At 46.6% G+C, this 12,444-nt stretch overlaps 1 protein-coding gene across 1 annotated transcript in view; it reads right to left on the bottom strand.

Annotated features, from left to right (window-relative positions):
* The window catches only part of syne1a (spectrin repeat containing, nuclear envelope 1a), a 210,663-nt gene that overhangs the window by 145,495 nt on the left and 52,724 nt on the right, over positions 1-12,444 (bottom strand). Inside the window, exons 14-26 of the mRNA XM_053675608.1 lie at positions 12,011-12,175; positions 11,800-11,912; positions 10,942-11,110; positions 10,569-10,665; positions 7,988-8,184; positions 7,485-7,649; positions 6,002-6,157; positions 4,233-4,376; positions 3,982-4,131; positions 2,985-3,143; positions 1,337-1,501; positions 983-1,117; positions 60-218 (exon numbers count right to left, since the gene is read on the bottom strand). Coding sequence (XP_053531583.1) covers positions 60-218; positions 983-1,117; positions 1,337-1,501; positions 2,985-3,143; positions 3,982-4,131; positions 4,233-4,376; positions 6,002-6,157; positions 7,485-7,649; positions 7,988-8,184; positions 10,569-10,665; positions 10,942-11,110; positions 11,800-11,912; positions 12,011-12,175 — 1,974 coding nt within the window. The remainder of the gene's footprint in view (positions 1-59; positions 219-982; positions 1,118-1,336; positions 1,502-2,984; positions 3,144-3,981; positions 4,132-4,232; positions 4,377-6,001; positions 6,158-7,484; positions 7,650-7,987; positions 8,185-10,568; positions 10,666-10,941; positions 11,111-11,799; positions 11,913-12,010; positions 12,176-12,444) is intronic.

Here is a 12,444-nt window from a genome sequence, read left to right as displayed (position 1 = left end):
GAGACTCGAGTCTGTACGTCATCTTTTCTTTTCTTTTTTCTTTCTGTTTTCGGTTTTACCCTGTGTTCTCGGATCACTCTCTCGCTGCCGGCGGTAGCCAGCATCTTCTCCTCTCTCTGCAGCTCCGCCCTGCACTCCTGCAGTGATGTCATCACTAAGCGCCTCTCCGCCTCCGCTCTCAGCCTCATCAGGTGAGCCGGCGCTTCGGCCTGGATGTCCTGTTCGACACAGTACAGACGAGAACCTTCTAGTAGCTCTCATTACACCACAGCGCTGTTGGATCCCTTCATTCGGAAAGGTGTTGATTAGTTTTCTACATTAGCAGCCCTGCCTGCGGCGCAGCTTTCGAATCGCACGGGTTTATACTGTATCAACGCGCTCGTTCTAACACGTTATCGTTTCTATAGTAACACGGTCACGATGTGCAACGGCGTTCGCGATGTGCTCTGGCTTCCTGTCTTCCGTTCAAAACCCGTCTCGAGGTCGTCGTTTTCCTTCCTATTTTCGCACACGGATACAAAATCAGCTAGATCGGAAGACGTAAAAAGAGCGCACGGTCGCACACAGTAGGTACGGATGGCTACGGCTTTGGACAGTTCAGGTTTTTAGAATGGGAAATAGGCCCCGCCCACAAATAAAAGGAAACTGCTCAGGACTCTGGATTTAACAGAGGACCTTCTTCTCTAGATTAAGAACAACAAAAAAAAAAACCCCAGAGCGCTAAAAAATTACACACCGCTTCTTTAAGACTCAGAGGAGTAGTGGCTCACGTGTCACGCGACGGAAAAGCGTCATCAGGAGGTAGCGAGTGAGGCGGTGAGGGCGAATTTGAGTGGGACGGGCATACTGTCTCTTCCCTGTCGATCACAACAAAATCAGCCAATCGTGCGCATCTCTGAGATGTACGTGCGTGTATGTGGAAGACGGCAGACGGCGCGTCGGTCCGAGCGACGGAGCACGAGAGTCGGAGAGTCAAACCGACCTTCCACTGTTTGTGCAGCCTCCTGACGGACTCCTGTAGACGCTGCTGTTCCTCCTCGGGTAAGATGTCGGTGAGGTCATCGCACGCCTTCAGGTATGCGTTCAACACTCGCTGGTCCAGTCGGCTAAAGAAGTCCTAACCACAGAACCACACACACACACACACGCGCGCTTTAAATCAGTCATATTGGAAACTGGAGCATGTACTGAACATCGATCACGTCCTAAAGGTCCCACCGACAGTAATGACACACACGTAGGAATATTAACAAGTCATTTGCATAACCATAAAACCAGTCCATGAGGGAATGAATAAGTGGGGCAGCTCTTGGCTGGTGAGGACGGCATGACGTACGCTGTGTTTGCTGAAGAGCTCAGCAGGGTCTCCTCTCTCTATCAGACACGCCTGGCCCACCCTCAGCGTCTTCTCCAGCTCGGCGCGAGTCTCCTCGAAGCGGCGTGTCAGGTTACCGTTAGCCTCCGCGACCCTCCTCCACTCCAACGCCTCCTGCATCAGGGCCTGCAGCGAAGGACACGTCTTTCTCTTTCTCTTACATTTCACTCCCCGAACGCACCAGTTAACCCCAGATATTCTACACCATCACGAGAAAAGACACGAGTTTCAGGAATTTTAGGAGGACGTAAGATGCAAACGACCTCCAAATGACTCGCGTTCATCATCGTCAATTAACGCAAGCTTCTAACGCAATCGCTTTCTCCGTAGAATAAACAAATAAACGAATGCAAAAGATGTTGTTTTTTGTGTGTGTGTGTGTGTGTGTGTGTGTGTGTGTGTGTGTGTGTGTTTTTTTTTTCTCTTTGCATCATGCAACAGTCCCAAACGGTGTCAGTTTTACATGTTCAGAAATGATATTTTCTAAACTTAAAAACAAAAACAAAAAACAACGACAACAACCGTGAACAGAAACCTAAATAAACAAACAAACAAACAAACAAACAAACCCTGACTGGTACAAATTTTGAACATCGGGTGATTTACTTTTGAAGGCTTTTCCATTTACTTTTTAATGTTTGATATTTACACAGAATCAAATTCATGCCATTTTAAGTTTTTTAAAAAAAAAAAAACCCAAAACAAACAAACAAACAAACAAACAAACAAACAAACAGGGAAAATCTAAAGAATCTGGATATGCATAGAAATATTTCATGCATGAAAATGGTCAATAGCGCCGAGTTTAATAACAGGCAGTGTAGAACATATTGTTTATAATAAATAAATAAACAAACAAACAAATAAATAAATAAATGAAGACTTTCCCATTCATCACCAAACGACCAGCGTCCATTAATATCCATTACCGGGACACTTCACGTAAACAGCCCACAAAAGGCCTATTTAAGTCACGTTCTGACGTGTAGATATAATACGGATATAAGCGGCGTGTTAAAAGCCGGTTGTACACGAGCTTTAATCTTTCACGGCATTAAAACAGCGAGTACACAAACACCTAACAGACACTAAGAGGCTTCAGTAGCTGTGTATCAGCTCTGCGTCGGCGGCTTCAGAGGAGATATTCGCGCAGGCTGTGCTGTTCGCCGAAAACCGTTCGAGTTTAATGAGCGGACCGGGCGATTTGACTGCGATGTTCGATTAATAACGAATAATACAGACACTTTGGTAAACACTGCCGCAATGTGTCGTCTTAAAGCGATCTGTGGCGAGCGGTTATTCGCGGTATGAAGCTCGCTGACCAACCCATGATCCTTAACACGAACACGGACATACTGTAAACGTGAGGTCGTGCTTAATGTCTGCTCGTGATCGCTGAGGTGTAAATTAGCCTACAGTTTATATTCTGGGAGATGAAATCGTTAATGAACTGCTCCGACGTACGGTAGCTGAGCTCGAGGATCGGTCCGAGCCAGATTTCACGCGTCATCCGGCGTTTTCCGAATATTTCCGGCGTTAGGGTTCGTATTTAGTCGACCACGCCCACGTGCGCTGCGCCGGTGAAGGATTAAAGGAGCTGTAAGCTGACCTGGGAGGTGGTCTGGAGCTCGGTGACTCTGTTCTGCAGGAGAGACGCGTCGAAGTTGTACAGAGTCTTCGTGCAGCAGAGCGCCCTCTGCAGGGCCAGGTAACTGCGCTCCACCGCGCACACACACCGCTTACAGCTCTGCTGCTGCGACAGCAACTCCTGTAGCAAACACACACACACACACACACACACACACCCAAACAAATAAGCACTCTCACATGACGCACTGATTCACTATTTGTAACATGAGAATCGGTATTAAAGCAAATCAGCCATGAAATCACTTCATCGACTCGTTTCCCTCCCAACACGAACACACCCTGAGAACGACCACCTAAAAACGGTCGTTTCTGATTGGCGGGCGGGCGTGCGTGTTAAATGAGTCATTTGGAGTGTAGCCCTTACCGCAAGCGTAAATAACTATTCAGACTCCATTTGTATTTTATAATTATCACGCAGCTAAAACACTTTCTTTTTTTTTTTAAATGGGAGGACTGACGTCTGTCTCGCTCTCTCTCTCTCTCTCTCTCTCTCCGTCACACACACACACACATCTGCTTCACTATCAAATTTCATCCTCCATGGAAATCTAATTCTCATTAGCAGTCTGCTTAGCCGGAGCTCCTGTGATGATGAAAAGAAGAAAGGCGGCTGGAAGGTGTAGTCCAAAACGGGACGTGACAGCGCGTGCTGCGACGCGACGTAAAACGAAGAAGACTTTCCTACCGAAACCACAACGTATCAGAACGAGCCCGGTCGTTTCGAAATGGACCCGCGATCCGAAAACGTTTCCTTCTGCCCGACCCGATCGAAATATTCGACGGCGCCGTGTCGCGTACAGATGAATAAACGGATAAACCGAGCAGATTTTCTTATCCTTTAAACTCAAACGAAGCGTCCCCGTACCCGACGCCCGACATGTCGAGACGCGTTATCGGGCGTCGGGTCCACCGCGAAGCTCTTCAGCACCACCGGTGTGTTTATCACGTCTCCTCACCTGGTTTTTATGCTGGTCGTGCTGCTGGGCGATGATGTGACCTGCGTGATCGGCTATCTGATAGAAAGCTGAGATTTGTCCCTCCAGCTCTTCTAAGACAGGAAGTACAGTGTGACACTCTCTCAGCACCAGCGGACATTTCTCCTTCAACTGAAACAGCACACGCACGTCACACGGCGGCTTTGAGAGAAATCGTCCTAATCTTTGGCATGTTTGGAATGTTAAGAAGCATAATCAGCAGGTCGATGTACCTTGTATAGCTGCCCTTTAATCGCCGCCATAGTAGCGAGGACTTGCTTTCCATCCCCGCTGCCGGGGTCTCTGGTCCAGAGCTGAGCCGTGCGAGCGGCCGCTTTGTATCTCACCTCCATCGCTGGAAGCCTGTGCTTCAGCTCCTTTATACGTGACAAACAAAGCAGTCGTTGACAGGCGCATGAAATGCAGCAAAGTTCAGAATTTCAGAGAGCGGTGCATTAACTGGAGCACGTGCAGTAAACCAAACAGATTATGAATCCTGTTTCTAGACATTTTTGAGTCGCTTCACGTTCTACATTTCTTCGTTTAGCGGACGCTTTTATCCAGAGCGACTTACAAAGGAGGAAATACAAGCGGAGAGCAATACGAGTCGCGCTACCAGTAAGAGGGACTCATAATGGGGTTCTAGAGAAGCAGGGCGCGCAGGGTCGAGGCGGAAGAGCCGGGGTGGGTGAGGGATTTATTTAGTGATTTATTATAAATGACGTGAGGGTTGGCGTTGTAGGGGTTGGTTACGTGCTCACGATGGGGTCTTTAGCTGTTTTTGGAAGACGGTGAGAGATTCCGCGGTCCGGATCGAGGTCGGAAGTTCATCCACCGCTGAGGAACGGGTCAGTGTGAAGGTTCTGGAAAGGGACCTCATGCGTCGCCGAGTAGGTACTGTACCAGGCGTGGGTCGTTAACCGATCGCAGATCGCGTGAGGGAACGTAAGCCTTCAGGAGAGTGTTGAGGTAGGGGTTGAGGTTCCAGACAAGGTCTTGTAGGTGAGCGTGAAGGCCTTGAATTTGATCCGGGCGGCTAGAGGAGGCCAGTGGAGGGAGATGAAGAGGGGTGGGACGTGGGGTTGAAGACGAGGCGTTCTGTTGCGTTCGGAATCATCTGAAGGGGTTTGTTGGAGCTGGCTGGGAGACCCAGGAGTAGTGCGCTGCAGAAGACCAGCTTTGAGATGACCAGAGCGTGGACTAGTAGCTGTGTGGCCTGTTGAGGTGAGAGAGGGAATGAACCGACAGGATCGTGCAGTTGTTGAAATGTTGTCTGTGAAGGTCATCAAGAATCACCCCCGAGGTTCCCGGTCGGCTTGAGTGCGTCTGACCCGAGCTGTACGGTGAGCTTGTGGTCGACCGAGGGGCAGGCTGGGACGCCCCTCAATCCGAAGATAGCGCTTAAAATGAGCAATATTATCTTCCAACCCAACAGAGCACGACTATATCACGCTTACGATGACTAAAAAAAAAAAATGTCTAGGAACAGGATTCAGAATGATATACTGGGTTTACTGCGATCATAAACGAGGAAACACTACATACACGGCTAAGATTCAAGATCTTCTCGCTTGCTGAGATGTCCGAAAGGTAGCGGAGACGGACGCACGGGCAGGAGATTTATTAACGAAGCGAAGCCGAAGCCTGGTTCACAGAATGAGCAAGCGCTTGAAGAACTCGGAGAACGAAGCATGGAAACAGATTAAAAACCAAAGTAAATGCTTCCTGAGTTCAGAATTCCTGTTCTGGTCTCCTTAACTCCGAGTTCAGCAAGCGACGTCGAATCAACATGGCCGCTCAGAGCATGAACTGTAAACGCCGTGGGTTTTGAAATTGCTGTTCTTTAAAAAGTCAGTAGCGGTAGCGATAATACTACTACTAATAATAATAATAATAATAATTATTATAATTATTAAAGTATAAAGTCAGCATTGTCAATCAAACCTTTATTCATCTACAATAAACAATCATATTGTCTGAAATCCAGGAGATCCGTCTCTACCTGAACATTCCTCATGAACGTTCTGACGTCCGGTAGCGACACCTGGACAGGTGAGGAAAGATTGGATGTAGACGTTTCTAAAAAGTCTCGGAGAGCCTTGACGGCGTCCTGCAGCTCGGTCTCGCTGTGAGTCGGAGTCTCGTGAAGGCGAGTGTACTGTGGAGACAAAAAGCGTTTCATTCGACTCCGTCTGGAACAAAAAAAAAAAGACTCAAGTAAATAAAATAAGCGCTTCGGAGATCAGACCTCACTGTGTGGACCAGCTGTTCATGATCATCAGATAACGTGGCTTATTATCTTCATACACAATGTCTGTAATAAAGCCTGAAAATTACGTTTTTCACCTTCAGCCCATTAACCAGCAGTCGATATCATTTGCGTACGCATTAATATTGGCACCCTTGCTAAATATGAGCCAAGGAGGCTGTGAAAAATGGTCTTTATTGTTGAACCTTTCGATCTTTTGTTCGTGAAATTCGCAAAATAAATACCCTGCTCTCATGGATATCAAACTTTATTTGATATCCATGATTTATTATTGGCACCCTTTTAGTCAATACTTTGTGCTAGCTCATTTTACCAAGATAACAGCTCGGAGTCTTCTCCTGTAACGCCTGATGAGGTTGGAGAATACGTGGGGAGGGATCTGAGAGCGTTCCTCCGTACAGGATCTCTCCAGATCCTTCACATTTCAGGTCCATGCTGGTGGACTCTCCTCTTCAGTTCACCCCACAGGTTCTCTATGGGGTTCAGGTCAGGGGACTGGGATGGTCAGGGCAGGATCTTGATTTTGTGGTCAGTAAACCATTTCTGTGTTGATGTTGATGATGTTTTGGATCATCGTCCTGCTGGAAGATCCGACCACGGCCCATTTGAAGCTTTCTGCCAGAGAAAGTCAGGATTTCATTTAATATCTGTAGATATTTGATGGAGCCCATGATGCCATGTATCCTAACAAAATGTCCAGGTCCTCTGGCAGAAAAACAGCCCAAAACATTAAAGATCCTCCTCCATATTTAACCGTGAGCATGAGGAACTTTTCCATACGGCTACCTCTCTGTGTGACCAAAACCACCTCTGTGTTTATTACCAAAAAGCCCTATTCTGGTTTCATCTGACCGTAGAACACGATCCCATTTGAAGGTCCAGTTGTGTCGGCACACCGAAGACGCTCGAGTTAACTTATTCATTTATTTCTTCATTCGTCTTCTGTATCCTGGGCAGGGTTAGGGTTAGGGTTAGGGCTGTGGATCCGGAGTTTACCCTGCGAACACCGGGCGTGAGGCGAGAGTGCACACTGTATGGGATCACACCTAGGGCCGATCCACCGATCCAGGGAACCGGAGAATCCTCAGCGGACACGGTGAGAACACGTGAAACTCCACACAGATCCAGGCTCGAACCTGGAGCTGTGAGGTGAAAACGCCGCACTCTACCCAGTCCGATAACTATTTAATAGAACCAACGAGTGCTGGATCTTCACCTGTTTGGCTTTACTGAATAAATCTCTCCATCTCCCGTTGAGGAGCAGCAGCTGGTGCTTCAGGTCACGAGCCACGGTTTCATCACACGTCTCGATGAGGAAATTTCCTGCGGCGTTCATGCCGGCGTGATTCTCCATCCAGTGTGGAAGAGTCCTGAAGAACTCCTACAGACGTGAAAGAAAGAGAGAGAGAGAGAGAGAGAGAGAGGAAGTGAATCCGAGCGAGACAGTAAATGCATGCGATGGGAAATTTGATTAGACTCAGACAGACTAATTACAGTTCCCGTGTGAGGAGGATCAGACGTGTCTGTGTAATATACTGTATCTCTATGAGCAATTTTTCCATCCTATTATTCTTTTATTTAAAACAAATTGATAAATAATACCTCGACATCGTACGCAAAATCCGTCACAAAACGCCATGCCATCTTATCGAACCGATAAGAACGTCGACCGGATCTCCGTCTGCACTCCTCGTACACGCCGTGTGTGGTGCAACTCACTCGTTTAGTGTTCTCCGGCTGTCTCAGCGCTCGTTCGGCGTCCTCCAGCCAGGCCTGCAGAGACGCCACGCAGCCGCTGTACTTCTCCCAGTTCCCCTGCACCTCCTCCAGCATGGACCTGACGCTGCGCACCTCCACAGCCAGACTCCTCCACTGATCAGCCACGTCCCTCAGGAAGCGCTTCACCCTCTTCTCAACTACGCACACACACACACACATTTAAACACAGGTACGCTAAGGGTTCGATTTAGACTTACGTCCGAACTTTGATCCGAAGTTTTGATCACCGGCCCATTTCCTGCCCAAATTTAAACTGACAATAAATGGTCTTTAATAAACAATAAAAAAATATGAGCGACAAACAGAAAACTGCAGAGACGTAAGAGTTGAAAATATAAAAATAAAATAAAATATAGCGAAATAAAATTAAAACCTTTTGGACCTTAGCGTTATCATCATTAGACATGATACTATGTCTACTCCGAAAAAAACCCCAAAAAAACATTACAGACATGAAATCAGTTCATAGTGCATTGTTTTTAATATCTGGAGCTGGTTTGGAATCCTTTTTTGGTGTGTGTGTGTATATATATATATATATATATTCCCAGCCTAAAGGTCCTTCTCAACAAACCCCACATCGCTTGTTATGTTACGCAGAAAAGCACGACGTCATCGGCTCACGAGGGACATTTTAAACTGCACCAATCACAGCACGGAGAGCTGGAAAAAAAAAAAGAAAAGATGCCCTGGATCCTCTGTGGAGCTCGTAGCCACAGGCAGGGTGAGAGCAACATGTTAGTGCAGCTACGGGTCTGAGAGGAACCCATTAGAACGTCTCCACTAATGGAGTAAAACTCCCTGCTGAATACAGTGCTGGGGAAAACCTCATTTACCCAGCGCCTGAGGAGAACGAGACGGACGACGAGACAGGACGTGCGTGCGTGCGTGCGTGTGTGCGTGTGTGTGAGAGAGAGAGAGAGAGAGAGTGAGGAGGGGATGCTGCAGGCTGAGACTGATTGACTACCGAGCCCCATAAGGATTGATCTCACCGAGGTTCGGAACGACGTCTGATACTAACTACGATTCCACCCCGAGGACACGGAGACAGCGAGCGCAGAACACAAATAAAACCCGCCCGAGTTCCTTCATCCTGTGTACGCTGCGATCACACGTCCTTTTCTTTAAGGAGGAATCCCAGTTCGCGCGGTGAATACGGAAGACACGACGGATCCGAAGTTCAAGATCTTCACCCTGATTTACTGAGATCTTAAATGAAAGGACGTCACTGAAAATTAAATGTATACGTGCTGATTTATCGGGGACATGTTCTGGGGGGAAGGGGGTGGGGCTGAAGGGGGTGGGGTTACAAAGACCTGCAAAAAGGTGTATTGTAGATATTCTGATATTCATTTTATGGCGTCTCATTTCCAGAAACGTGACTCGTCCTGTGTTTAACCCCTTCATTCTCACAGACTGCCAATTTAAGGCTCTTTTTTTAAAACTATATATATATATATATGTAAATTAGCTAAATATAAGATGTAAAATAACCTCCAAATCACTTGAGAACATTTGTATTACTGCAAATGAACAAAACTTTCTAGACTATTTGTCATAATCAATCTTTACCAGCTTTCTATATAAAATAAATAAATAAACAACAACAACAACAAATATATATATATATATATATATATATATATATATATATATATATATCTATGTATATCAGTCTAAAACCTCCTCGCATCACGCAACAGTAAAACTTTTGTACGTTCTGGCATATTTTGTAAACTTTCCGTCTTCAACACTAGATATTTTATTATTAATAATATTTCAGGCATACCGTTTAAAAAAATAAAATCATTTACTTTTTATTTAGTACGTGATTAGGCAAATCAAAATCGTGCGTCAGTAATTGCGAGATAGGGGAAAGAGAGGAGGCGGGGCTTCCAGTGAAGTGGCAGTTAATATCGGAGAGGTCAACTGTCAATCATTTCAGATTCGCGTGTCGATGGGCTCCTCTGCTGGTTCTGTTGGTGAAGAGAAGACGGCTCTTTTAACATGGTTTACAGTGAAATCTCAGAACAGTATGGTTGACGCTACAGATTTGTCCGTTTCGGGTGAACGTAGCGTCACATTCCTGTTCGCATCACGGGTATTTGCGCACCTCCAGCCTTCTTGTCCGCTCGAGGCAGCCAGGCCGAGAACGCTCAGCGACAAGCTGCCTTCGGAACCGGATGTTTTTTTGTTTTTCGCACCATCCTGTGTAAAGTCTAGAGATCGTTCGGCGTTTCTATGATACTAAAGGTCACTCGGATCGCATTTCATCCTCGTTCCGATGTCCGACGTCGTCAGCGTCAACTCACGCGTATCTGCGTGAGTTCGTGTACTGCGTCGCCGCCACACGATTGGCTACGCGCCACTTCGCGGCCGCTTGAAATAAAGTGTGCTGAAGAGAGGCTCTGATTTGTACAGATGTACCGTTTAAGACATCGCAGGCGTGCAGGCTTTCTGTTAAAAATATATATATAAAATAAATAATTAATTAAAAAGCATTCCCGGTCAAGAATCTCACCTGAAGTGTCGGCGCTGATGTAAAGCGAGGCGGACTGCTTTAGAGCCTCGTAGATGGAGTCGTACTTTTGGAAAAAGTGCTCACCTTCGACGAATGACTAGCGGCAGAACAAACAAACAGGACACAGGTTAATGACGGGAAAACGAAATTTTCCACAGGTTTAACAAATTAATTTGGACCCGTGACGACGTCACGTGACGCGTCTCGGCCCGGGTCTGCGGGAAAGTCTGCTACTTTCCGACGAGTTCATAACGGTTTGTTTGCCTTCGGTTATCTGAGAATTGAATAAGCTCGAGGTTACGGCGGAATGAAATCCGACCGCGTCAGCCGTGTCCGATCGTCTCGTTAGATCGGACTGGGCTCTACAACTCACCATGTAGCTCTGGAGCAGAAGCTCGGTTGTTTCTCGTCGTCCATATTTAACTATCCAGGACTTCAGCTTGGATTCGCCCAGCGACAGGAAGCCCAGCATGCGGAACCTCCACTCCCAGAATTCCAGTTTGCTCAGATGAATGTGTGAGGAGGTAGATACGTAGTTCAATCTGTTAGACGTCAGACGGGCAGTAAGGGGTTACGGTTTGACATGACACTACTATTAACGGCTCACGGACGGACGCTCGACGTAAAAGGAAAGAAAAGAAAACGCGGAGATGTTTTTTTTTTGTCATTTTAGGGGAGGAGTCTCCAGTGTCGTAACCAAAGGTTACTCTTTGTGTTTATGTTTTTTTCTCGTAACGTGATAAGCTGTTTTTTCACGTTGTAACTTTACGACGTGAGGGAACGACTGTTTCTAGCTGCTGTACGGTTAAAGATAACAGGAACCTACTTGATACGCAGCATTAAATGTAACTCGAAGCCGATAAAAAAGTTAGGCGTTATTTAATGAATAAAAAGTGACGACAGAAATAATCGTTCACGGCGACGAGCGCGAGTGATACAAACCTGCGATCTGCCTCCTGCTATAGAAAATGAATCAACAGCTTCTGACCAATCAGAATCGAGAATTCATATCCTTGGCCACGCCTTCTATTTAGTGAGAGATTTACACAAAAACCGGTGGCTATAGGCTTGTCTGATTTGTCAGCAAGGTAAGAATAGCGGTGTGACTACAGTGCAAAACACAACAAAAGATCGTTAGATCGTTTTAGTTCGAAAATAATTAGGATGAAAACATCTGTTCGTTATTTGTTGTAAAAGACACAAACGGTGTGAATGTCTCTCGTTCTCACACCTCTCCGCCATGTCTTGGAGCTGCTCGGCTGGTACAGGAACGCCGCCGACGCTCCGGTCCCTGTGGACGCGCTGGAAGGTCTGCCGGTGCATTTCAACGAGGCGGAGGACCTCCTGCGGTAAACAAAGTCGCACACATCCATCACCGTCGCTCCTGCGTTCTCCTCCGTGGACACACCATTCATCATTTCCCTCTGTGATTTCTCATCTACCTGATGGAGCTGCCGTGTTCGGTGGATGGCATTGGCGGTCTCCTCGTGGCTCTGCTGAAGAACCAGCTCCTCTCGAAGGATCTTCTCTGCCTGATGCAGCCACACACCTACACAACCCAGAGGATCTGGCAACCCACCATCCAGCTGCACATGCCACTCCAGGAGCTGAATGGAAACAACGCAATTAACCAAGATGTTGGGGGTTTTTTTTTTTTTTGGCACGCCACTGGTTTTACTATAATCTGTCGTGTATCACACCGACTGATCACTGATTATTTTCCTACAGCAGCTTGCTTTATTCATTACATATTACAGAAAATTCTTTCCCAAACAAGGGGTCGCGACCCCATTTGGGATCTCTTGATTTACAAATTTGTTATTATTATTATTTTATTTATCTTGAAAATTAATATGAAACATTGTGTTGAACACGA

This window comes from Ictalurus punctatus, chromosome 25, assembly GCF_001660625.3.
Source record: "Ictalurus punctatus breed USDA103 chromosome 25, Coco_2.0, whole genome shotgun sequence".
In the NCBI taxonomy this organism is placed as follows: domain Eukaryota; kingdom Metazoa; phylum Chordata; class Actinopteri; order Siluriformes; family Ictaluridae; genus Ictalurus; species Ictalurus punctatus.
This window is presented reverse-complemented; position numbering and strand designations above follow the sequence as displayed.